This window comes from Antechinus flavipes, chromosome 2 (genome assembly GCF_016432865.1).
Source record: "Antechinus flavipes isolate AdamAnt ecotype Samford, QLD, Australia chromosome 2, AdamAnt_v2, whole genome shotgun sequence".
In the NCBI taxonomy this organism is placed as follows: domain Eukaryota; kingdom Metazoa; phylum Chordata; class Mammalia; order Dasyuromorphia; family Dasyuridae; genus Antechinus; species Antechinus flavipes.
In genome coordinates, this window is record NC_067399.1 from 351,012,327 (window position 1) to 351,040,246 (window position 27,920).

General features: G+C 34.6%; 2 protein-coding genes across 3 annotated transcripts in view; both read left to right on the top strand.

Annotated features, from left to right (window-relative positions):
- PRORP (protein only RNase P catalytic subunit) overlaps positions 1–20,739 on the top strand; it is a 30,415-nt gene extending 9,676 nt beyond the window's left edge. Inside the window, exons 4-7 of one of the 2 annotated variants that reach the window (XM_051978030.1) lie at positions 6,767–6,874; positions 9,302–9,450; positions 14,016–14,211; positions 18,487–20,739. In XM_051978030.1, the coding sequence (XP_051833990.1) occupies positions 6,767–6,874; positions 9,302–9,450; positions 14,016–14,211; positions 18,487–18,618 (585 nt within the window). In that variant the 3' untranslated portion in view covers positions 18,619–20,739. Of the gene's footprint in view, positions 1–6,766; positions 6,875–9,301; positions 9,451–13,988; positions 14,212–18,486 lie in introns of those variants that run through there. The other variant, XM_051978031.1, reaches the window with a different exon arrangement.
- Positions 20,740–23,612: 2,873 nt separating this feature from the next.
- The window catches only part of PSMA6 (proteasome 20S subunit alpha 6), a 40,853-nt gene continuing 36,545 nt past the window's right edge, over positions 23,613–27,920 (top strand). Inside the window, exon 1 of the mRNA XM_051978050.1 lies at positions 23,613–23,782. Coding sequence (XP_051834010.1) covers positions 23,707–23,782 — 76 coding nt within the window. The 5' untranslated portion in view covers positions 23,613–23,706. The remainder of the gene's footprint in view (positions 23,783–27,920) is intronic.

The window sequence follows — 27,920 nt, forward strand, 5'->3', positions numbered from 1 at the left end:
GAATGTTATTTTAAAATGTTATTTAAAATCTTGACTGAGCTTTTTCATTTTTGTTTGTGTGTGTGCTTCTGTTTTTCTTTATTTTTCATCCTTTCATCCTCCTGGGATGATTTTTAATTGATTGGATATTTTATCGTACTTTCTTTTTTGCTATATATTCTTTATAACCTTTTGGCATATATTCCTTATAATCTTGATCTTTTATGCAAAGCTATATAAGAAAATAATAAAATTGTGGGATTCCCTAAGGGATGGCCGTGGGGAGTTCAGATCAGTTTTAAACATAATTTTGATCTTTGCTATGTCAGTGATCTGTTGGTGGTCAGTTGATTCAGGAATAGCATCTACATTAGTTACAATTTCCTATCTAAGAAATTGAAATCACTTTTACTTTTTGTGAAGTATTCCATGCAGAGAATGCCCAGTATCTACTAATTGTTATTTTGAAGAAAATAGTCATGATGTACAAGCTTATAAATTTTTGTAGTCAGGGTTATGTTATCAAATCTGTTCTATTGATTTCCTTTTCTAATTTTTCAGCCATACCAAAATAATTTTGATGAATAAAAAGGTAAATACATGTGAGCAATTAGAATGGGGATATTGGAGCAATGTTTCAACAATTGAATGAACTTAACATTATTCTTATACACTCACACACACACATATACATATATAAAACAGCACACAGCTACCTTCTCTCTTCTCTTGAACATGAAAGAAAAACAAAACTTCTGTTATTTAGAAATATGTATAGTCAAGCAAAATTAATGGCTATGTCTCCCCATCCAAAAAAAAAAAGTTTCATTCTGCCGAGAGAGGTGATTACCATAGTATCATATTTTCCTGAGGTGTTTAGCACATTAATATCCTTCCTTTAAATTTTTTCTGTCTTCTGTTGCTAGCATTTCCAGAACTATATCAAATAATAATAGGAAAATGAGCATCCTTGTACTCCCATGTTTATTGGGTAAAGTTCTAGTGTATTCTAGTATATACTGTATATGATGCTTGTTTTTAGTTTTAGATAGATGCTTGTTATAATATTTATTATATTGTTATAATATATTTTTAAAAAGTTCCTCTGTGCCTAGATTTTTTAGGGTTTATATCATAAAAGAGTTTCATACTTTTGTGAAAGGTTTTTCTGCATGCGTTTAGATGATTGTATGGTCTTGGATATTTTGCTTTTTAAGTGATTAAATTTTTTTCCTAATGTTTGACTATGCTTGCATATATATTGCACTTGAACGTCATGGATGATTTCTTGTACAAATTACACACATCTGACAGGATTTTGTTAAAAAATTTTTGAGTCACTGTTCATTAGTGATATTGGCCTATATTTAATTTTCTGTATTTTATCTTCCTTAGTTTAGGTATTAGTTTATGTATTCTGATAAAATACCAATTTTTGAAAATAATATGAAGTATGAGTATTAACTATTCTTTAAAATTTAATAAGACTTTTCTTTGTAGTTCCTTTACAACTAGATGTTTTCTTTTCTGGTATTGGATTATTGAAGTTCTCTGGCTAGTCTGTTTATAGTTTGAGTATTACATAGTTTTAAAGGTATTTTTTGTTTCTTTTGTTTTCTCAGTTTTGTTAGGTATCTGCATAATATGTTCTCATTGTTCTTTGAATTTCTTCTGGTTTTTCTATGATTTTACCTTTAGTTTGCTATTTTTAAATTTTATTTTCTACTCTTTTTAATCTCATTTGCTAAGCGTTTATCCATATTATTGGTCTTTTCAAAGAAGTAGTTTTTAGTTTTATTTGTCATTTATTTGGAAGAGGGGGATTTTTTTTTTGTTTATTTCCAATTTATCTATTTTCCTTTATTATTTTTAATATCTCTTCATTTGTGCTTATGTAGGTCTGTTTTTTGGTTTCTAATTTTTAAAATCATACTCAATTCACTAATTTTCTTTTTTGTTTTAATTAATACTGTATTGTATTAATGTATTTTTTAAGGATTTTAGCTATATTAGAAATTTTGTTGTAGTCTTTCATCAGTATAATTTTCTCTTTGTTTCTATGATTTGTTCTTTGACCCATTCATAATTTAGGATTTCATTTTTTTTTTTTTTTTAAGATGTCATTAAGTCTCTATTTGGGTTTGTATCTTTATTTTTGGTCCCTGAACCAGTTTACATTTTTATAGTCTTTAAAAGATGAATTAAGTTATTTCTTACTTTTTAAATAGAAGTTTAAAGATCCTAATTCAGCAAAATGTTATTGTAACTGATAACTCTAAATATGAATGTATTTAGCAATTCAGTAAAATGAAAAAGAATGACATTGGATAATTCAATTCTTTCTCTAATTTTTCCTCTATTTCTCTTACTTGATGTTGAAAGTCCCTTTTGAGTTCTTCCATGGCCTGAATCCAATTCTTGTTTTTCTTGGAGGCTTTGGATGTTGGAGCTTTGCTAATGTCATATTATGAGAGTGTGTTTTTATCCTCCTTATCACCATAGTAACTTTCAATGGTCAGAAACTTTTTTTTGTTTTCTGCTAATTTTTCTATTCTATTACTTGGCTTTTAACTCTTTGTTAAAGTGGGGATCTGTTTCCAGGATAGAGGGTACACTATCCTAAGATTCGAGGTAGCTGTTTTGTGTAGATGTTTTCAGAGATTCTTTTAGAAACTTGACCACAAGCACTTTTTTCTGCCCTGGAGATGTTGATTTTGTCCCCACCCCTCTGCAGCTATAAGATCTGCAGCTGGTTAGGATTAGGGCTGTGCTGACCAGGGCTGTGCTGACCAGAGCTGCACTGGGAATGCACTCTGGGCTCCCTCCTCATTGCCACAGATCCTCTCCACTGACCTTCCAAGACCTCCCTGGTATCCCTAGGCTAAGAGGTCTAAAAGCCTCTAGCACTGCTGCTGATTCAGAGGTCCTGCCTTGCCCGAGGCTGAGGTCTAGGCTGGAATTGGGGGTAGGCCTGTGCTGGGATTGTGCCTGGGCTCTAGTTCCATAGACTTTCAAAACCTTGTTGTGACATTCTAGATCCTCCTTGGTGTCTGAGAGGTCTGGAAGCCACCAGTACCACCACTGACTCAGAATTGGAATAAGGTGTATAGATTAAGGGGAATGGGACAAAGGGGGGAAAGAAAGGGTGGGGGAGAAGATAAAGGGGGAGAGTCTTGGAAGAAAGCGGTAGGTTAATTAATAGCAGTGGCAAGATAGTATATAGAAGTAAAGCAGAGGAGACAGGAGGAATAGGAAATAAGAAATATACACAAAATAGTAATAATGATCAGGAGTAGAATTTATTAGGGAAAAAAAAGAGGGGTAGTAATCATTGATCCCAGATAAAATTAAAGCAAAAATTGATTTAATCAAAAGAGAAAAAAATAGGGAAACTATACTATATGGTAGCCATGTTAATATTGTTTTTGATTGTTTAAAACAACTAGATACTATAAAGTTGGACTATTGCTGTGGTAAAGGAAATGATGAGGTAGATATAGAAAAATATGAAAAGACTTGGACTTATAAAATATGATTGTTATTCACCTTCACAGAAATAGGGCAAGTATAGTAGGCCCTTATATAAATCTATGTGAGTGTATATGTAGTTATGATTATTGATATCTATACTATGCATGTATATGTATACATATATGTGTGTGCATATATACATGTATGTGTGCATGTAAAAATATGCACATTTAATGGTAGACTTTTTGGGGAAGAAAGGAAGAAAATAAAAGAATAAAGTTAAACGTACACAACAGAGAACAAAAGAAAACCTGTAAGGAAAAAAGAAAAGATGGACAGTTCTGAACACAATATGTAATACTTATTACATTTGCTTTCTTGAAATGGAAATTTAATGTTTTATATTTTGAATTCTCTCATGTTCTGTGCACATTGATTGGCAGTGTCTTTTTTTTCTTTTTTCTTTTGTATTTGTTTTAAGTAAATAAAATTTAAAAAGAAAGACCTTAGCTATATTTCAAGAAATCATGAAGAAAAATTCTCCCAAAATCCTAGAACCAAAAGAAAAAAAATTATTGATCACCACTTAAAACTCCTAGCAATATTGTAGTCAAATTCCAGAGCTCCCAGATCCCAGATACTTTAAGCTAACAGAAAGAAACTTCAGATGTCATGGAACAGGAGTAAGGATCACACAAGATTTATTAGCAACCACATTGAAGCAGTCAAAGGGCTTGGAATATGAATTTTAGGAAGGCAAAAAAATACTAAAAATATTATTAAAATATTAGGAAAAACTAACCAGCAAAGTTGAAATATATTGATCCAAGGCAATTCCAATAGACTTGAGATGGAAAATACCATTTCCTTCTAGAAAGAGAACTATGGAAACTGAAAATGGATCAAACATACTATTTTCACCTTTTTTGTTTGTTTGCTTTTTCTTTCTTGTGGTTTCCCCTTTTTATTTTTCTTTCACAAAATGATCAATGTAGATAAATGTTTAAAGTGATTGTACATGTTTAAAAAAAAAAGAAAATTGAATAGCAATGTGAAATAAATTTTGTTTAAAAAAACCCAATATGTTGTTTTTCAAGGGAAAAATAAATATTTAATTAAGTAGAAGATTTTCAAGCATTCCTGTTGAAAAGTCTAGGGCTGATTTCAAAATTTGACTTTGAAATATAAAACTCAAGAAAAGCATAAAAAGGGAAACCTGAAAAAGGAAAATGGATCCAAATAAAGTTAGACAGTTTACTACATACTACAAGATGATATTTGTAACTCCTAAAAATTATTATCATTACTAAGGCAACTAGAAGGTAATCTCACTGGTCACACTGAAGCTTACAGATCCTTAGCCTTAGATTATAGAAAAGCATGATAGTCAAGAAAACATGAGAAAAGAACCCAAGAAGATAATAAGCTTTAGTTTAGACATTCCCAGCTGAAGGGCCCAGTGCCTGGTCCTAAAAATCATTGAAATAACTGGAAGCCTTGATCAGGGGAAATAGTCTAGACTTACTATTTCAAGAAATCATAAAGGAAAATTGCTAACTTCAAATGGAAAAGCAGCCATATAGCCTCTCTGTTTTAACTTATTTTTGTTGTTATTGACATTTTGGTTTTGTACAAGATACTTATCCATTCATATATCCGTATTTCTCAATACTCACAAGTTGTTCTTTTTTTCTTTTTTCAATTTTTTTATTATAGCTTTTTATTTATAAGATATATGCATGGGTAATTTTTCAGCATTGACAATTGCAAAACCTTTTATTCCAATTTTTCCCCTCCTTCCCCTCCCTCCTCCCCCAGATGGCAGGTAGACCAATACATATTAAATATGTTAAAGTATATGTTAAATACAATATATGTATACATGTCTATACAATTATTTTTCTGCACAAGAAGAATCGGACTTTGAAATAGTGTACAATTAACCTGTGAAGGAAATCCAAAATGCAGGTGAACAAAAATAGAGGGATTGGGAATTCTATGAAGTGGTTCATACTCATTTCCCAGAGTTCTTTCACTGGGTGTAGCTGGTTCAATTCATTACTGCTCTGTTGGAACTGATTTGGTTCATCTCATTGTTGAAGAAGGCCACGTCCATCAGAATTGGTCATCATATAGTATTGTTGTTGAAGTATATAATGAACTCCTGGTCCTGCTCATTTCACTCAGCATCAGTTCATGTAAGTCTCTCCGGGCTTTTCTGAAATCATCCTTCTGGTCATTTCTTACAGAACAATAATATTGCATAACATTCATGGTACCACAACTTATTCAGCTATTCTCCAATTGAGGGGCATCCACTCAGTTTCCAGTTTCTGGCCACTACAAAGAGGGCTGCCACAAACATTCTTGCACATACAGGTCCCTTTCCTTCTTTAAGATCTCTTTGGGATATAAGCCCAGTAGTAACACTGCTGGATAAAAGGGTATGCACAGTTTGATAACTTTTTGAGCATAGTTCCAAATTGTTCTCTAGAATGGCTGGATGTATTCACAATTCCACCAACAATTTATCCGTGTTCCAGTTTTCCCACATCCCGTCCAACATTCCACATTATCTTTCCCTGTCATTCTAGCCAATCTGACAGGTGTGCAGTAGAGTTGTCTTAATTTGCATTTTTCTGATTAATAATAACTTGGAACATCTTTTCATATGGCTAGAAATAGTTTCAATTTCTTCGTCTGAGAATTCTGTTCATATCCTTTGGCCACTTATCAATTGGAGAATGGCTTGATTTCTTATAGAGTCAATTCTCTATATATTTTGGAAATGAGGCCTTTATCAGAACTTTTGACTATAAAAATGTTTTCCCAGTTTATTGCTTCCCTTATAATCTTGTCTGTATTAATTTTCACAAGTTGTTCTAATGCAAAAGTCTAGTGAAGACATCAAATTAGTAAATAGATTTCAACAAATAGTCATGTATTGTCCTCAATTAATATTAAGAATTATTTAATAGAGTACTGGTCTTCAGGTCTCCAAATTTGGTTGCACCATTGAGTACCTTCAAGAAGTCAAGTGAAATTTGAGTATGGCACAGATGTCTTGAATCTGATGGAAGTATTTACCTCAACAGCTTGACAATCCATAACAGGCTTACTCTATGTCATTGTGTCCATTATACTCTTTTAAAAAGCCTACTTTTGAGAGAGTGTTGTATATGCATATGTTGTGTTTTCTGTAAAAAAAAAAAAAATTTTAATCAACTACAAAAATTATGAATTTCAGCATATTATCTTTAATAAAAATTCAACTAAGTTCTTGTTAATACAATAACCATTTGTCTTTTATTTTTAGGAAATTAACAGATTTGAAAAGTTTATTAAAAATTGTCCTCCTTTTGATATTGTAATTGATGGACTCAATGTTACCAAAATGTTTCCTAAAATTCGTGAATCTGAAACTGTGAGTGAAGTATTTTTTCTTTTACTTTTTATTTGTAGAACTACTTTTATATTGTATCTTATTATGTAATTTCATAGATCTTTCTTTTCCAGAATTTCAACAACTGTTTCCATGAAAAGAAAATTTTTTTTGTGTTACAGTGACCAAACAGTTTGTTCAAGTTATTACAATTTTCCTTTCAGGAGTACATTGAATTTTAGGGATTGGGAAAAAATACCCGAATTCACCTTAGACACATTTTGGGGTTTTGGTGGAGACATCTCAGTTCTTGTTTGACTTTCAGGGCATCTGGTGACAATTATGAACGAGCATAATTCATGAATGAAGGAGTAAATGAATGAAAAAGTTTTTGTTAAGCACTTACCCCATATATAGCATTGGCCTAAGTACTAAGAATCCGCTGAGTGAAGCTGGAGAAATTAATATAACCATACTGACTTGGCCCAGCAGCAGCAAGTTAGTTTTTTTATTCTTCCCTAAATCATTCTTTATTTTACTTCTCCTAGTAGCTATTCCAAACTTTCTCTTCTTTTAATCCTTCCACAACTCTTTCCTTTTGCCTTTCAGCTGAGAATCCTGTTTCTTACTTTACTGAGAAAACTGTAACCATAACTGAATTGAAAGGAGTGAAGTAAAGTCATTTAATTATGCAACTGCAGAAGTGGATGTCCTAATAGAATAAACACACTTGAAAAACAAAAAAACAGTCTTTTATTCCATATTTTGAGATGCAAATCCCTTCCCTGTTCTTACCATTAGCTGGGTACTACCAGTTACAGCCTAAATAGAAATGCTTCCATGTAAGGGTTAATTGTGTTCAACTTATTTGGACTAATTCAGAGTCTGATTCCCCCACATGAGTGTTTATTTCTTATTACATCATTACATATAAGTGAGTATAAGTCCTTAATTACATCATCCCTTCCATTTGTGAGTCTCCACTTGTAATTACATTTTATAATATGTTTCTTATTCCAAGTCCTTACCTCTGATTACTTTTTCCCTCCATTTGTAAGACAGAGGCCCATCCCTGATTACATTTTCCCTCCATAAATTTTTGTTTGCTTTTTCCTTTTTATCATAACCTCCATTTTTTAGGTTTCAGTTTTATTTTTCTGATTTGTTTCATAACTAAATTCTCTCTCCCTCTCTTCTCCTCCCCTCCCCAATCTTTCATTAACCTTTAGTACACCCTATCAAATCCTCAAGCTATTGTCCTTTCCTGTCTCAACCAAACTTCCATAATAGGCTGTTTATACACACTATCTTTACTTCCTCTCCTTTCATTCATTCCTCCTTTTCTTTTTATTCTGCCTTCTGGACCTCATCACTTAACTAAAATTGCCAATGATTTCTTTTTGGCTAAATTTGATTTACTTTTCCCAGTCCTAATTCTTCTCAATCTGCCTTCTACATTTGACATTGTTGACCATCTTCTCCTGGATATATTCTTCTGTCTGCTTTTGTGATCCTTTTAGAAAAAAGATTTTATTTTTTCCCTATTTTAAATTTGCTTTTTAAAATTTTGAATTCAAGATTCTTTCCCTCGCCTTCCTTGAGACTCCAAGCAATTTGATCTAAAGAGTACATGTGCACTCGGGCAGAACATTTCTGTATTATGTTGTAAAAATACACTTCCCTCCTTCCCCTCCCTGCAAAAAAGACAAAAATAAAATGAAAAATAGTACATTTTCAACACCATCAGTTCTTTCTCTGAAGTTGGATAGCATTTTTCATCATGAGTCCTTTGGAATTGTCCATGACACTTTTTTCTTCTGATTTTCTTATGCCCATCTAACTGCTCTTCAGTCTCCTGTGCTTTCTCTTCATCTGTATGATATATCCCCTAATTGTGGGGGCTCTGCAAGATTATGTCTCTTTTCTCTTCTTTGTCTATACTCTTTCTGTTGGTAACCTCATCTTCTCCCACTGGTTTGATTTTCTATGATCTATGTATCTACATACATATCTAGCCCCAGTCTATTTCCTGAGCTTCAAGCCTATATAAAGCCAAGTCAGTAAGTATTTAATAAATACCTTCTATGTACTAGGCATTGGACTAAGCATTGAGAAAGTAAGGAAGTGAAGAAAATAGTCCCTTCTCTCCAGGTGTTCATAGCCTAATGGGAGGGACAACATGAAAACAACTGTACAGAATTGGACAACCTTAAAGGGACAACACTAGCACTAAGGGAGGATCAGAAAATACTTCTTACACAAGATGAAGTTTTTTTTCAGACTTGAAGGAAGATAAAAGAGGCAGAGATGAGTAAAAGAATTTCATTTTTAGAGGCAACTGGTGAAAATCCCAGAACCTAGGGGTAGTTTCTAGTGCAGAGAATGGGAAGCTGATTGGTCACAAGAAATGCTTCTCACCATAAAATTTTTCCTATAATTTATCCTCTATATTGATTTTGTATGTTTCAGCTTCTTGATGTAGTCTCTCAGCTAACAAAACAGAACTTCCAGGTGCTTGTCCTGGGTCGGAAGCACATGCTAAATGGAAGTTCCAGGTGGCAAAAGAATGAAATGACAGCTGTGCAGAACATGGCTTACTGCTTTTTTGCTGACAATGTGTAAGTATGCAGGACAAAAGAGGCACATGCAACTAATTTCTGGATGAGTTGATCTCAGTAATATTTTATTGGTGGTGTTCCATAAAGGTGGAACAAGCATTTAGTTAGTTGTGTGTAAATAGAAAGATTAAAAATCATTTGAAGCAAGAATATATCCCCAAACTATGTGGAGTTTGCCATTGTATTTGAAAAATCCCTATTTCTGAAAATGACTGAGTTGCTTGTGTAATGCATGGAACACCAGGCTGAGTCTAGGAACCTAAATTAAAGGCTTTAGAACTCAAAGGAACCCTAGAGATTATCTTACTCAGAATTTTCTCACTTTGAGAATGAAGAAAGTTAAGGTCCTTCCTTCTAGTCATTAAACATTCAATCTAATGTTGACCAAATTTCTGTTGTGTCTCTGTGCTTATTTTCCCATTAGTTTAAAAAAAAAACTTGAAAGCAGATAATTTTAGAGTGCCTGAATGGAAATAACTACTACATAAAGACAGAATGTTGTTGTCAGGAAAAAGTCTTAAAGAAAATAGAATCTAGTTGCATTTAGTGCTAACTAAAGTTACAAATTCACTTAATTTGACAACTCTTTTTATACCCATAGGTCCTCAAATATTTCAGTTATCTCATTTCATCTGTTACCTTGATTTCCAATCAAGTCCAATAAACATTGATTACATAAAATTACCATATGCAATGCATTGTACTAGGAATATAATAAAGACAAGCAAAAAAAATTTCCTCTCAAAGAAGGGATATAATAAATCATCATGTATGTACACATACAATAATTTGAAGTGACAGAACACTAAAAACCTGTGGCATGGGAAAATGGCCCATGTTTTCAACTTTAAAGAAAGCTGGGAATTCTCAGAAGTGAAACTGAGTATGTAGAGCAGTCCAGGCGTGGAGGAGAGGTTTTTTTAGAATTTTTTAAAAGCTATTTTATCAAATACATGCAGAGATAGTTTTCAACATTAACCTTTGCAAAAAGTTTAGCATCACAACTTTTTCTCTTTCCCTCCCACCCCCCCTAACTTCTATAGATAGCAAGCAATCCAATATAGGTTAAATATCTGCAGTTCTAAATATATTTCTATATTCGTCATGCTGCTCAAGAAAAATCAGGTCAAAAGGTGAAAGAAAAAAAAGGGAAAAAAGGAAACTATAACAGCAGTAAAAAATGTGTTTATAAACACACACACACACACACATATGTAATCCATATTCAGTTTGTACAATTCTCTCTCTGGATGTGGATGGCTCTTTCTATCATGTCTATTGGAATTGCTTTGAATAATGTCATTGTTGAAAAGAACTAAGTCCATCACAGTTGATTATCACATCATCTTGTTATGGCTGTCTACAATGTTCTCTTAATTCTGCTCACTTCACTTAGCATCAGTTCATATAAGTCTTTTCCAAGCTTTTCTGAAAGCAAGTCACTTCTTATAGAACAATAATACTTGATTGCATTCATGTTAGTACTTGAATAACTTATTTAGCCATTTCCCAACTAATAGACATCCACTCAGTTTCCATTTCCTTGACACTGCAAAAAAGGGCTGCTACAAACATTTTTGCACATGTGGGTCCTTTTCCCTTTTTTAGAATTCTTTTTGGATATAGGCTCAGTTAGAGACATTATAGATCAAAGGGTATGTGCAAGAAAAATTACATCAAAAAGTAAAACAAAAAAAAAGCTAACAAACAAAAAAAAACCTCTCCCCCACCAAAAAAAAAAAAAAAAAAAAAAGAAGAAGAAGAAAATGAAAAATAGTAAATCAGTTCCTTTGGACGTATTTCCAAATTGCTTCCCAGAATGGCTGGATCATTTTACAACTCCATCAGCAATGTATTGGTGTTACAGTTTTCCCACATTTCCAGCATTTATCATTATCTTTTCCTGTACACTTAGCTAATTTTTGAGAGGCCTGAGGTGGTAGGAGGAGAGGTTTTTCAAAAACAGGGGCAGGAAGTAGAATTTCCATTTTGGAAAGACTTAATTGGCCTGATTGCTTAGCACATAATTGTGAATGGAGATGAAATGGCTTTTCTCACTGTTGGTGCTTGCTAAATGTTTGGTATTAAGACAATCAGAGGCAAGGATTGGAGGGAGAGGGAGATAGGCAGAGTCACTTGGCACAGGACAAGGAAGAGAGAAGTTGGTGACTGCAGACTCTTGAATCCAGGATTCTGCTTGCCTGCCTCTTTCACTTCTCCCCCTAAAGACCAAGGACTTTAATTTATCGTGACTCTGGCTGACCCCGAGGCCCTCCAGGGAGCAAGTCCGGACTCTACAAGTTGATTAACAAGCATTTACTAAACATCTATCATATTAAGTGCCAGCACTGTGCTAGGTACTGTGAACCAAAACAAAACAATTCTGTCTTCAAAGAATTTATATTTTAACAGGTCATAACAATGCACAAATATTGGTATCCACAGAACACATACAGAATCTAGCACCTGAGGGGGAACCCATACATACAAGAATAGATTTGAGCTGAATATTGAAGAAACTAAGTATTCCAAAAGGCAAAGATAAAAAGAAAGAATTCCAGACATATAGACATAGACAGACATAGAAATATAGATAGGATATTGAATATCATGTATAAGAAACAACATGAAAGCCCGTGTGACTGGAGTAGCAGAGCACTTATAAGATATTGCAAGACAGTAATATGTTATAAAATGGGAAATGTAAGCTAGGTCTAATGAATAAATATTAAACATATCTACTATGTGCCAGAAACTGGGCTAAGCTCTAGGGGAAAAGGGTGGGAGGAAGGGAGAGGAAAAATTTGGAACACAAGGTTCCTTGCAAACAAGGATGAATGTTGAAAATTATCTTTGCATGTATTTTGGAAACAAAACTATCACTAAAACATTAAATACAAGGAAAGGCAAAAGAACAGTCCTTTACCTTAAGGATATTAATTAATCTAATGGCCAGGTCATACATACATTTAAATGCCAGAATAGTTTATTTATTCTGCTGTAAGTTTCTTCCTACTTCCCATTGCTCAAGTGATATGCTTAAAGAACAGATCTAAATATGTCATCTCTCTACTTAGTAAATTTTAGTTGCTCCCTATTGTCTTTAGGATCAAATCCAAAATCATCTGTTTGCTAATTCAAAGTCCTTTGTAATCTCCCCTCCCCCATGTCACCTTTCGAGTCTTCTACTTTACATTGGCCTCTTTTCTGTTCCACAAACAAATTATTCATCTTTCAACTCTGAGTATTTTTCTCTGTCTACCTTATATTTGAAAGTTCTCCCTTCTCTTCTTGACTTCCTTCAAATTCCATCTGAAATCCCACTTTTTTTTTTTTTTTTGATGATTTAGGTCTTCCTTGAAAAGAAGACATTTTTATTTGTATGGTTTTTATTTATTTTTGCTTAATTATTTTTTATTATAGCTTTTTATTTACAAGATATATGCATGGGTAATTTTTCAGCATTGACAGTTGCAAAACCTTCTGTTCCAGTTTTTCCCCTCCTTCCCCCTCCACCCCTTCCCCCAGATGGCAGGTTAATCAATACATGTTAAAGTATAAGTTAAATACAATATAGGTATACATATCCATACAGCTATTTTACTGTACAAAGATTGGAGCCTGTGAAGGAAATCAAAAATGCAGGTGGACAAAAATAGAGGGATTGAGAATTCTATGTAGTAGTTCATAGTCATCTCTCAGAGTTCTTTCGCTGGATGTAGCTGGTTCACTTCATTACTGCTCTATAATGAATTTTCATTGAATGAATTTCAATGAATGAAGCTTTATTGGAACTGATTTGGTTCATCTTATTGTTGAAGAGGGCCACGTCCATCAGAATTGATCATCACATAGTATTGTTGTTGAAGTATATAATGATCTCCTGGTCCTGCTCATTTCACTCAGCATCAGTTCATGTAAGTTCACTCCAGGCCTTTCTGAAATCATCCTGCTGGTCATGACATCCCACTTTCTATAGGAAATACTTTCCCAATGTCTCTTAATTCTAGTGCCCTCCTATTTATTCTATGTTAGAACTTCCAAGTGTACCCTTTACTTGTTGCCTATCCATTAGATTGTGAGTTTCTTGAGGGCAAGTTATGCCTTTTGCCTTTGCTTGTATCCACAGGCAGAGTGCCTAGAATATAGTAGTGTAATAAGTGTCTATTGACTGACTAATTCTAAAAACAATAAGGAACCCTGGAGAGTCATTAGGGGGAAAGGCCAAGATTGACAGGCTGTAACAAGTCTACATGCTTTGATCATAAATTAGAATTTAGGAATTGAAAATCAAGATTTTAAACAGTTTTTTAAAAATTGAATTAGTAAACAAAACCCTGATCTTCAAATCAGATCATTTTTCCTTTGTTTTTTGTCATTTTTTGGAAATATTACTATTTCTATTGTAAAGATTTACATGTGAGTAATGAGAATTACAATGTTTAAAGTATCAAGAATTTAGAACACTTCTTTCTAAAGTAGTAAAGAAATATAAAGCATAGAAAAAACAATTATATATCTTTGTCTTTACTCTTCAGACCTCTCTTTCTTTTTGGTTGACTTAGCTCAGAAGATGATGCCTTCCTATTATATGCCACTCTGCATTCAGGGAACCAGTGTAGATTTCTCACCAGAGATCTGATGCGGGACCACAAAGCTTGTCTTCCTGATGAAAAGACTCAACATCTATTCTTTAGATGGCAACAGGGACATCAACTTGTGTTCCTCAACTATTACCCAGGAAAAAAGATCATTTTTCAGGTATGTTCAATAGGGTAATGGTACTGGTTAAAAATATGAAACCAAAAATTTTAAAAAGGCACTATTTCAAATACAACTATTAACTGTTAAAGAAGATTTCCCTTCTTCCCCTTTCCTTCCAAAAAGATGTTGTAATTACTTCATTTTTTTACTGTCTGAAATTTTCTGGGTTATAAAAACAAAAAGTTTCTAACACACTTAATGTTTTCAGTATTCATTTATATCATTGAAAGAATTTATTACTTCATGAAATATTCCTTCATAGATAGTTTTTTTCAAATCTTTTATTTTTTACTTATTTATTAGGCACTATGGAATCAAATTATTATTTATTAGTCACTATAGATTCAAAACTCCCTTAAGATTCTTCATAGTTCTTTCCCTTGCTCAGTGTGTGTGTGTGTGTGTGTGTGTGTGTGTGTGTGTGCGCATGCACGCGCGCACGCATGTGCGCCTGTTAGTTCCAGTGAGTTCTTTTGTTATGCCAGGTGCACATTGGCAAAACAGCTAGTGTCATCTTGGGCTGCATTAAAGAGATTCTGTTTTGGTCTAGAAAAATAATAATACTCTTGTACTAAACCCTGATTTTACTGTATTTGGAACCCCTTATTTGGTTTTGAGTTCCACAATTTAGGAGTAACATTGATAAGTTGGAGAACATTTAGGAAAGGGCAACAGAGATCTGGGAACTTATCAGCATAGATGGCAATTTGAAAGCATAGGAAATAGTGACACTAAATACAGTAATATAAAAGGAGAAAAATAAGAGGGCCCACTATAGAACTTTGGGTGACTCCAGTGGTTAACTGATAGGATCTGAATGAAGCTCCAGTAAAAGAGACTGAGCTGAGATAGGAAGAGAATCAGAAGATAGAAATATTATGGTAATCTAGAAGAGATTGTCAAGAAGACAGTAATCAAAGACTACAGAGATGACAAGGATGAAGATTGAGAAAAGGCCATTAGATTTGTTACAATTAAGAAAAAATTTGATTACCTTGGAGAAAACAGTTGCACTTGAATGATTAAACTGGAATTTCAGGACTATACCTAAAGCTAGCAATAAGCCCGTGGACAATAGAAAAGGGAACATATCAGAAAAAAATTAGTTCCTACTTGAGCAGCAAATAAATGGCAAATACCCATGCAGATTTAATATTCCTGGAGGTGTTAAAATTAGACTTGCCAAGAAGGCCCCAGAAGGTTAGAAAGGTCTGGGAGGAACAAGGACCGAGATGGAAGGAAAAAGGCAGGTGAGCCGTTGCTCAGATTGAGGCACTCCAGCCCAAGATCCTTATATTTATAACCTGAGCTGCCAAAAAGGACTCTGAAGAGCTAGCAATCTGAACTTCAAAGATCCACAAAGGCCTAACCCTAGGAAATAAAAATTAGGTGCAAAAATGTTTGTAGCAGCCCTTTTTGTAGTTGTAAGGAATTGGAAACTAAGTGGATGCCTCTCAGTTGAGAAATGGATGAATAAGTTATGGTATATGAATGAATTGGTCTATAAGAAATATTCATCAGCATGGTTTCAGAAAGTCATGGAGAAACTTAGATGAACTGATGCTAAGTGAAGTGAGTAGAATCTAGAGAATGTTGTATATAGCAATAAAATTATATGATGAATCAGCATCAACACTGATGGACTTGGCTCTTTTTAGCAGTAAGGTGATTTAGGCCAATTTCAATGGACTTGTGATGGAAGTGCATGGGGACTGAATATAGATCACAACATAGTATTTTCATCTTTCTTGTTTGTTTGCTTTTTTTTTCCTTTCTCATTTTTTTTCTTTTTCATATGATCTTTCTTGTGCAGCATGATAAATATGGAAATATATTTAGAACAATTGCATGTTTTTAACCTATATTGGATTACTTGCTATTTAGGGGAGGGGGGGGGGCGCTGAATTTGGAACACAAGGTTTTGCAAGGGTGAATGTTGAAAATTATCTTTGCGTGTATTTTGAAAATAAAAAGCTATCCTTAAAACATTAAAAAAAAAGAAATGAAAAGAAATCATGGTGAAACTAAGCAAGGCCAGCCATCTCACCCAGAAGTTTTGTGGCTCTGACACAAAGCCCTAGTTTTGATGCTGATCTTGGAACAATGAGTAAAGACTATAATGAGGTACATTAGGGACCACTCAAACCAATTTGAGAGCCAGTTGTTAATTTTCAGTGTAAACATTCACACTTCAGAAATTGGTAAATGCTACCAGAGTTCGATTTATTATTTTATTTATTGTCTAGACTTAAGAAAGTGACAAAACAATGATAATAACATAAATTGAACTTACAAGTGTATTGTGTATACTTCCCTCCTCCAATCTAAGTTTTTAATTAAAACTGATAAACATCCCTGAGTAATACTAGTGTAGACTTTAAATTTTTTAAAAAATATTTTCTCCAGTTACATGTAAAGAGAATTTTTAGCATTCATTTTTTTAAAAATGTTGAATTCCAAATTTTCTCTTTCTTTCATTTAGTAGCCTCTTTCTGACACAATAACCAATTTTTATATGGGTTAAACATACTTAATCATGCAAAACATATTACTATATTAGTCATGTTATAAAAGAAGACATTGACCCAAAGGGGAAAAAAAAAAAACCCTGAAAAAATAAAAGTGAAAAATAGTATGCTTTGATCTGCATTCAGATTTCTTCACTTCTTTTCCCTAGAGGTAAATGGAAATTTCATCATAAGTATTTTCAGTTATTTTGAATCATTGTTGAGGATAGCTAAGTCATTCACAGATGAACTCTAAAACTTTAAAAAAAAGTAATACTTAGGGCAGCTAGTGGCACAATGGATAGAGCACTGGCCTTGAAATCAGTAGGACCTGGGTTCAAATGAGGCCTCAGACACTTAATACTTCCTAGCTTGTGAACCTGAGGCAAGTCACTTAACTCCAATTGCCTCAATAAAAAAAGAGAGATTAGTATCTCTCAAAAATATCCTTTTTGAAAATTGTGTTATCTAAAAGTAGAATATACTACTCTGAAATAGGTAATAAGCTATATCTCACTTTAGATCTTCAGGCATAAGCTAGATGTTTAATTGTTAGGCATATTATAGGAAGGATTTCCATACAGGTCTAGCTTGGACTAAAAGGCCTCCAAGTTAACTTCCAATCTTATTCAGCAAGTATTTACTAATGCTATCTGTTGGGCAATGTGCTGTGCCTGAATTTATAAAGAAAACAGCTCCTACCTTCAAGGAGCTTATGTTCTAATATGGAGAACAGTATCCAAATAATTATATATATACAGGGACAATCCAGAATAGAGGAAAGGCTTTAATAATGGGGAAGGGAGCCAACAAACCAAAAAAAAAGGCCTTTCGCAAAAAGTGATAATTTGAGCTGAGACTTTGAAGGAAGCCTTGAGATGAGGTGAGATGGGGGACAGTCTATGAAATGGCAAAGTGTCAGGAGATGAGTATCACATGGGAGCAGAGTAAGCCAGTATAATTGTATTACAGAATACCTGAAGAAGAGTAAGACATTAGAAGGTTGGAAAGGTAGGAAGAAATCAAGTCATGAAAGACTTTTTTTTTCCCCTGAGGCAATTGGGGTTAAGTGACTTGCCTAGGGTCACACAGCCAGGCAATGCTAAGTGTCTAAGAACATATTTGAACTCAGGTCCTCCTAACTGGTGCTCTATCTACTGCGTCACCTAGCTGCCACCATGAAAGGCTTTAAATGCCAGAGATTTACTAGATTCTATAGACAATTAGGAACCACCAGAATAAAATTAATGTAGATGTGGGGAGCAGGGGATGACAAATTTGACATATGCTTTAGGAAAATCAGTGTAACAGCTGAATAGAAGATGGATTGAATGGGTTTATTTCAGTCATCTTATGTGTGTGTGAGGCAATGAACTGAGGGATAATGGCTGTGTGAGTAGAGAAAAAGAAATTTTGGAGATCGTACCCATAGAATTGGGCATGTTGTGGGTGTTGTGAGATGTGGAGATCAGTGATATGACATGACCATCTCTTCCTGTAGATGAGGAAGAATTGAAGAGTAGGCATGAGAATGAGTAAATTGGAATGGAAAGTTTAGGGTATTTTAGAGATCATCATTATGTATAATGAGAGAGTAAGAGTTGTAACTATGAGAAAGATTAGATCAGGCACTGAAATTATAGAATCATAAAGAATGTCCTAGGGGTTCAATAGATAATTCTGTTATTCTTTTAGGCCAGTGTTACTGTCACTATATTCTGTTAATCTTAACATAATTTTTATGTCCTGTTTTCTGATTCAACAGTCTGTTCTCACCTATGATACAGTGATACAAACAACAGGAGACTCATGGCATATACCATATGATGAAAACATGGTGGAAAGATATTCATATGAAGTGCCAACTAAATGGCTTTGCCTTCAACAACAAAACTGAGACTTCTAGCCTGGCCTCTGAGTGACCTTTCTGCTCTAGATCTGTGATCTTCATTAAATATCTATGTACCATTTTGGCTACTGCAGAAGAAAAGTTATCATATAGAAGGATAGATAATCCTAAACTGGAGTTCTACATGTGCTGTAGAAAAGAAGAAAATATTCTGTTGCTCATTCAAACAAATCTATAGTTTTAGTAAGCATCTTTTTTAACTGAGACACATTTACTGTTTTTATTTCAGATTACATTTCCCACTATAACCTTTCTTCTGTAAATATTATTTGTGAAATCCTACTTGTTCCCTTCACATAATTTTATCAAGGATGCCCCTAAAGTATTCATTTATTATTGTCTTTAAGTTGTTATAGATTTGATGATTATATAGATATTTTTGGTGCTACCCAATAATAAAAAATGGATATTTTTATATTTATTTGTTTTCCTTTATTAAATATATAGATTAATATTGTAGAAGCTGTAATTATATTGATTACCACATTATTGATTTACTAGAATTTTCTATAAAAATCATTATATCATCTGCAGATAGAAATAATTGTCCCTCCTTTTTGCTCCTACCTATTCCTTTAGTTTCTTCTTCTTGTCTGGTACTTTGTCATAGTGGACAATGGAGGTCCACTTTTTGGCAAAGCTTCTAGTAATTATTCATCATAAATCATGCTTTCTCATGGATTTAAGTAAACATTGTTTTCAACATTTATTTTTGTAAAACTTTGTGTTCTAAATTTTTCTCCCTCTCCTCCTCCTCCCTCTCAACACAGCAAGCAAAATCTTATGTAGTTTGAATATATACAATCCTTTTAAACATATTTCCATATTTGTCTTGTGCAAGAAAAATCAGACCAAAAGGGGAAAAAAAAACACAAGAAAAACAAAAAAGGGAAAATACTATGCTTTGATCTACATCCAATCACCTTAGTTTTCTCTTTGGATGTGATTGGCATTTTCCAAGTCTATTGGAATTGCCTTGAATCACCACATTTTTGAGAAGAGCCAAGTCATCATAGTTGATCACTAATCTTGTTATTGCTGTGTACAATGCTCTCCTGGTTCTGCTCACTTTACTCAGCATCAGTTCATGAAGGTCTTTCCAGGCTTTTCTGAAATCAGCCTGCATATTATAATTTCTTTTAGTACAATAATATTCCATTACATCCATATGCCAAAACTTATTCATCTATTCCTCACCTGATGGGCATCCACTCAATTTCCAGTTCCAAGCACTACAAAAAGATCTGCTACAAATAATTTTTCACACATTGGACCTTTTACCTTTTTTATTATCTCTCTGGGATACAGATCCAGTAGTTGAGACTGCTGTATCAAAGGGTACACACAGTTTTATAGACCTTTGGGTGTAGTTCCAAATTGCTCTCCAGAATGATTAGATAATTTCACAACCTCCCCAGCAATGTATTAGTGTTCTGGTTTTCCCATACCCCCCTCTATCATTTATCATTATTTTTTTCTGTCATCCTAGCCAATCTGAGAGGTGTGAGATGGTAACTCAGACTTGTCTTAATTTGCATTTCTCTAATCAATAGTGATTTAGATTTAATCATTCATATGACTAGAAATGGTTTTAATTTCTTAATTTAAAATTTTTCTGTTCATATCTTTTGACCATTTATCAATTGAGGAATAACTTGTATTCTTATAAATTTTGAAGTAGAAAAGCACCCCAAATGGGACTGTGAGAAACATAATCTTGAATTTTTGTAGTTAGAAGTTTATTACTAGTTCTTCATTCCCTAAAACAGATGGTATCTTTAACAACCCAAATGTACTGTCCTGATAGATGGTATCTTTAACAACCCAAATGTGCTGTCCTGATAAACCCGAGACCTTGATAACTTGATAAGCTTAAAAAAATACTGCTTATTGCTGTTTGGGAATGACTCCCTTAGAGTGATAATTTTTTGCCTTCTGTTTAGAATAGAGAAATCCCTTTATTATGACAAATGTATCAAGAAACATTTTGATGTCTGTCTCTTTCTTTTTTCTATAAATATTTGGCCCTGAAGCCACTTATTACTGACCCCTCCAGTCTTGGTGTTGGGGGATCAGCCCTGGCCAGTAATAAACGCTCTTAAAACTTCATTATTTTGGCTGCCTTGTTTTTTTCTTGCCTGGGTACTTCAATTTGAGTCAGTTCTCTAATTTTTAGAAATGAGGTCTTTCTCAGAAACACTAGCTGTAAAGTTTCTCTTTAGCTTTCTGCTTTGGCTTTTGTTTGTCCAAAACATTTTTAATTTTATGTAATCAAAATTATCCATTTTCCATTTCATAATGTTCTCTAGTAGAACATAGTTTTTAATGAATATCTTAAAATGTACTCCAATAAGTTCCAAGTGGATAAATGATCCAAACATGAAATATATCTCAACAGGGAGATAAGGAAGAATTCATAATCAGACAAGGAACAGAATTGTCAAAGAAAATTTTGATTTTTATAACATTTGGAAAGCTAGCTGAAATGCTAGAATAATAACTGAATTGGGGGAAAACTTTTGTATTGAACATTTTTGATAAAAGTCCTATGTAATATACCATTCAACTCTGAAGTTAGGATTGAAGGGAAGAGAGTTTCCTTGGGATGCAGGATGGATGGGCTGATAAACCATATCCTTTTACTCAGTTGGGGTTCTGAGAAGAGGGTTTTAGGACTGAGGAAGTTGGGAATACAGGAAGTCCCCATCTAGAGTAAAACTGAGGAGCCTACCATACATCAGAGATGTTGGACATAACCCCAAGTGGCAGTGATCTTAAGCAAAATGGCAATCTAATCAGGATGAGTTTAAACAAACTTGGGGGAGAAGCTTAACTAAAGAAAAACTCATAATTAGTTTGATGTAGAGATCGAGGAAAAAAAAACACTGGGTCTCCCCTAAAAAACTCTGCTATCTGGAGGAATGGAAGTTAAAATGGGGGAGAACTCTTCTTACATAGAAGACCAGTGGGTTTTGAAGCACCAGATGTTTGCTGGGCTTCTGGTCACTTCCCACCTTGAGTAGCAGGAAAAAAATAATTGGGATGCATATTACCCTTTGTCAAGAAGGCCAAGGGTTTTGTGTACCAAAATGATGTGGTTTGGGGACTAAGATAATATTGCTGATGTAGACACCAGATGATGATGGGCAGTAAAAGTTGGTTCAGTCATGTGAAGAATTCATAATGGCCGTTCTCTTTGGCAAAAGGTAGGTTTATTTAGGGGAAGAGGTTACAGATAAAATGAAGGGATACAACAGACATCAGGAATAGTAAATATAAAATAGAGTGGGAGAGCATATGAAAGACAAGTTCCTCAGTGGAATTCACAATTCCTATAGAAAGGGAGCACCCCATGAGGTTGAGGCATGCCCTTAGCTGGCAGGCTAACCCTTGAAAGGGACTTGGCATCCTAAAAGAGTTAGTTGTAAGGAGAAGTGGGATTGAGAAGTATAGTGGAGTTAGAGATACCATGTGGCATGGGGCAAGGGTAAAGAGAAAGACATTATGAGGCAGAATGCCATAGTGGAGTGACCCAAAAGAAGATGAGCAGCCATAGGATGGCCTAGAAGACTTTTTTTTTTCCTGAGGCATTTGGGGTTAAATGACTTGTCCAGAGTCACCCAGCCAGAAAATGTGTTTGAGGCCAAATTTAAACTCAAGTCCTCCTGACTTAAGAGCTGGTGCTCTACACCAACTAGTGGCACCCATAAGTAAATTTTATAGGAAAAGTTTAATCTCAGGGACATTTCAGACAGGGTACTCTCTAAAATGAAATCCTTATCCTGATACCTTATCCTTATACCTCTTGAAAGAAACCTCTTAATGAACATTTTCCAGGAATGTCAGCCCCAAGGCAGAACTACACCTGCTGTAGGGAAAGGTTGGAAGAAAGAGTATCAAGGAAACAAGAATATCCAAGAATTGGCGGCAGTTACTGTGATGGACAGAAATCCTTGGAATACCAAATTCCAAAGGACAAAAGATAAAAAAAAGGTTTACAATCAAGAATTAATTGCCTCAAAAGCTTATTATAATCCTATAGGGTAACAAATGAACTGTGATGGAGAACTTTCTAACATTCCTGACAAAAATACCAGAGTGAGTAGGAACTTGGAAATTATACAGGCATAGAGAGAAACCTAAAAAGGTAAATACGTTTGAGCAAGTTTTTGAAAAGGGGCTAAACGTTGATAAAATGCTTTTTAGAGGAAAAGGAGTAACATGCATCCCTTCAGAAAGTTAACGATACCAATGTTCATTAAATAAAACAAGTCTGGGGTTAGGTTTCTTCATTTTGATAAAGTTAAATCTTAATTATTTGTTATACATCCCTCGACAATCTGGTGAAGTCTATGGACCTCTTCTAAGAATGTTTTGGGACACAATGGTTAGAGCACCAGCCCTCAAGTCAGGAGGACCTGAGTCAAATTTAACCTCAAACATTTTCTTACTAGTGTGTGACCCTCGGCAAGTCACTTAATTCCAACTGCCTCAGCCAAAAAAATATTTTTAAAGGCATAACATATATTGAATTATAAAGGAAACCAATTATATTGAAATAAAGCTATTAAACTTTTTTTTTTTTTTGTAAGTTCATGGGCCGTTTGAAATCTGTCCATATAACTTTTAGGGGTCTGTGGATCCTAGTTTACCCCTCTTTATTTTTCTTGCCTTTTTTTTTTTGAACAGCTAATGTGAAGATGTTTTGCTTGACTTAACATGTAGAATTGATAACATATTCCTTGCCTTATTAGTGGGTGGGAGTGAGACTGGAGAGAATAAGTGAATAAGTGCAATTTTAAAAAATGTTAAAAAGAATAATTTCCTCTCCTCTCCCCTCTGCTCTGCTTGGGTAGGCTCGGCTTGATAATAGCCCCATCTTCCCTTTCTCAGCAGGCAGCATATTACTGCGCATGCTCACCCCGAAACCCCTCTTTTAAACTTCCGAGAACGGCGTCTGCTGCCCTATGTTCAGCGCTCCGGAAATAGTCTTTGAGACTTCCGGGTGTTGTATTTCTGCAGTGCGGTAGCACCAGGACTAGTTAGATCGAAAGTAGAAAAAGTGAACGCGCCGAGATGTCCCGAGGTTCCAGTGCCGGATTTGATCGGCACATTACTATTTTCTCTCCAGAAGGTCGCCTATACCAAGTAGGTGAGTGTCCTGGTTCCCGCCGCCACCTCAGCGGAATTGCCCCGTCATGATATGGCCTGGAGTCGTGGCCAACAATGCAGCCAGGCTTTAGAAGGCCTGGGCGTGTGTTGGTTTTCCCCAAGTTTCAGGAGCAGAACCCATTTGAATTCGGCATCTTTTTTTGGTCCCTGTTTTGAGAAATGGTCCCTGAATGGGAGAAAGGCCAGGGTCTCGACTCTTAGGACCATGATCCTTAGAAAGTGCGGCCTCGGGTCCCCAAATCTCGGGTGTGGTAAGTAAAGAGAATGGGAAGGAAGTAGGAGGATGGCAAATCTGAGTTGTGCTCCTTAGTACTCTTTGTACAAATTAAATTGTAAACTAATGTAAACAAAATACGCAACTTAACCGAACTAAAGTTAATTAATTTGTAAAACGAAAAGGTTGGGCTAAATGAATTCTGGAGTCCCTTGCTAACCAGGTGCCAGGAGAATTCGAGGGCCTTCGAAACCGTCACATTTTAATAGGGGGACACATACATTTACAAATAACTATAGGATGATAAGGATTTCATTGACTAGTTTGAAAGAATATATAAGAAAAAGGGGACTTCTGCGTTAAAGCACATTTTTTTCTGAGTTATTTTACTAACTTGATCCAGCCATTCTGAATCCTGCTAGAGGTTACTAGAGAACAAGAAAATGAAAGTAGTTACAGCCAGTATGATTATCTTGGTCATTATATTCTACCTCCCCATCCCTGTGCCTTTGTTCTCTCTCTCTACCTTGTCTTATGGAACCTATGGCTTCCTTCAAAACTCAGCTTAAATGCCCTCTTCTTAATGGTTCCTTTTGTGTTTTTTTCCCCCTCATTTTCTAATGCTCTTACTCCACTCCCCGCCCCCTCTTCCCAGAAAGTCCCACTACCTTATATTTATTACCTTCTTATTTATGTGCATATTGTCTTCCCTTATAGAATATAAACTTCTTGAAGTCAGGAACTATTAAGTCTTTTTTTAACGTCCTTAGAGCCTAGTATAGTATCTTTCATGTAGCAGATGGTTAATATTATTTGTATTTATTTTATTAAGTAAAGTGTGATACAATTATAAATAACATGATTACAATCCTTGTCCTCAAGTAATTTATAATCTGATTATGGGGAAAAGAGTATGACTTAAATCTCTAAGTATGAGATAATAATGGATTGTGATAGGAACAAAGAAAATACTCTAGATAAAGTACCAGGGGATTAATACTTTTACCTGGAAGAAGGGAAAAGTTTCATAAAGAGATAAAATATTAGTCAACAAATGGGACAGGAGCAAAAACTATTTGAATTTGGTTATAAGAGATCATCTTAGAGCTGCTTCAGTACATTGCAAGGGAGTTGAAGAGTGATATAGAAAAGGAGACAAGTACTTAGATGATTTATTAGATAATTTTTCAATGGACAGGAGAAAAAATGTTAACTGTCATTCTGTAAACACTGCCTACTATGTGTCAAGTTCAGGGTATTCAGAGACAAAAACAAAACTTAGTAATCCTTATATATTTATGTGAAATAAGGATTTTGACTCTGGAAAGGTGTGGTAGATAAAGAGAATAGGTATTTCCTCTCCTGTCTAGAAGGAGGGATGATTAGGTTTCCTCCACAGATAAAATGACTGATATGATTGTTTGGTGGAGGTGGTTGTCCTTACTGTAGCAAACACTTGTTCTTGTCCATCTCCATTTTAGCCCAGGTTTTTCTAGTTTTAAAAGTTCAATAAAAGAATTATTTCCATATAGTTTCATAAATACATTGCAACTTTGGCTTAAATTTTTTTCCTTGCGAAATTTCCATCTATAGCCTACATGTAATTAGTGTCATATTCTTCCATTCTCCCACCCCCACCCCCACCCCCCCAGTTTCACAGTTCTAGAGTTTGGAAATCACTGTCTGAGTACATTTCATCTGGTTCATTGGCAAGTTGAATCAAAGTGAGAAACTGCCTTAATCTCCTCAGGGTCTCTGTTTTGGTAACTGACCATGCTGTTTCCTTATCTCCTTTGGCAGGTTTCTCTCATTTCTTCCAGATTCCTTTTCGGTCATAATCTTTTTTTCCCCTCAATTTCCAAGAGAAGTAGGGAGCTTCTTACTAGGCAATGTGACCCACTTGTAGTTGCCTTCATGCTGTGTCATTATTTTGCCTCATGTTACCAGCTAGTGCATTCTGGCCTTTTAGAAATCTCTATTTGGCATGCCAGTTCTTGACATTTTCACTTTCAATTCTCTATTTTCTCTCAGCCCTCTTTTTCTGTTGCTTAGATATGCAAGTTTGGGAAGAATGGGATGATAACCCACTGAGACTGGAAGGAAAGATGTATAAGGATATGGAGAAGAGTTTGAAATTCACTTCAGATCCCCTTGGTCTGATAGGAAGCAAAGTCATCTACTGATAAAGGGAATAAAAATAGAATTGAAGGCTTAGGAAGAGAAGTTTGGAATAGCTGGTATGGGGAATGTAATAGTAAAAAAAAGAAGAAAAGCATTTCGATGAGGGACAAGTTGAGATTAGATAACAAATTTGTGGTCAAGATAATTGCCTGAGGCAATTTTGGAATAAGAATAGAGAGGGTACAGATCTGAATTACCAGGGATTGTGCCGAAAATTCAAGGGCAGATGAAACAATAAATGCTATTAAATCATTGTTCTTAGAATCTTAATCATATAGAATGTTAGTCAAGAGCTACTAGGAGGCATAATACAGACAGGTCTCTCATTTATCAAAGAACAGGAAAGGAATGAGGAGTGAGAGAGGTGAAAAGATATTGTGAGCAGAATTGAAAATTTCATAGTTAAAATTTTTTTAAGGTGAAGTGATTTCAGAATGAAAGTGAGATTTATGGTTTGATCCGCAGGTAGCTAAAAGAGAATAAGAAGTAAGGAATTCAACACATTTGTGAAGTTATCATGTAGAGAAAAGAATGGGAGGGAGAGGAAGACTAAGCCAAATGTCAAGATGTGGGAGAATCGTGATGAAAGTCACAAGGATTGGAAGAGATGGTTTAATATAAATGTGACATAAAATTGATTTTCTACTTTTAATACACCTCAGTTAATTACTAAGAATTTGATTTCTTCCTTAGAATTTGAGTAGACTGTCATAATGTTTCATTTTAAAAAATCAGTTATTTGACGTAATTTTTGTCTGAATAAATGGTTTTTGACAAGCAGAAGTATTCAAAATCATTCCATTACTCTTAGATCTGCCCATTGTCGTGGGTGCTCAATTGGGGCAACTAGGTAGTACAGTAGATTTAAAAAAAACTGAGTCTGGAGCAATTAAGGAAGATTTGTCTTCCTGAGTTGAAATTCAGCCTTAGATACTTATTAGGTGTGTGACCTTTTGCAAATCACTTTGTTAGTTCCTCAGAAGTAGAGAAGAAAATTACAAACCACTCCAGTATCTTTGCCAGGAAATCTCAAATGGGATCATAAAGAGTTAGGCACAACTCAGACAACAAACTATTATGCTGAGAAAGGTACACAATTATTAAGAAGTGGTGTCTTTTTGCAAAGTATACCAAATCACTTTGTTTCTTTTCTTCATTCTTACCTATTTAGCTCAGTTAATTGGAAAAGCAGCTACTTTCATGTATCAAACCAAATAAAGGCCAGGAAGAAACAAAAAGTGCTATTAAATCATTGTTCTTAGAATCTTAATCATATAAAATATTAGTAAAGAGCTACCAGGAGGCATAATACAAACAGGCCTCTCATTCATCACCATCAGAGCGCTTCACACTTCACTAGATAGCCATTAGCTCAGACTTGTAGAAACTATAGAACTGCTCACAGAGTCACTAATACAGGGATTATCCTGCTTTAGCATGCTTATGGAAAAAAAAAAAGGATAAATTCAGGAAGAATAGAGGTATTCAAATCAGTGGAAGAAAGTTCCACTCCCTGTCCCTTCCCACATATATAAAGAAAACCTTTTTGGGGCCTTAGTTCTTTTACCTCTAAATTTCCAATCCAGTGACTTCTGAGGTCTTTTCTAATTGAGATTCTATTATATTTGTAATTAGCACTGTACTTTTTGCTAATTTTTGTTGGCAGGTTAGAAGATAGAAGAAGTGATAATTATTGTGGAAAGAAAAAGAAAAGTGATTGTTC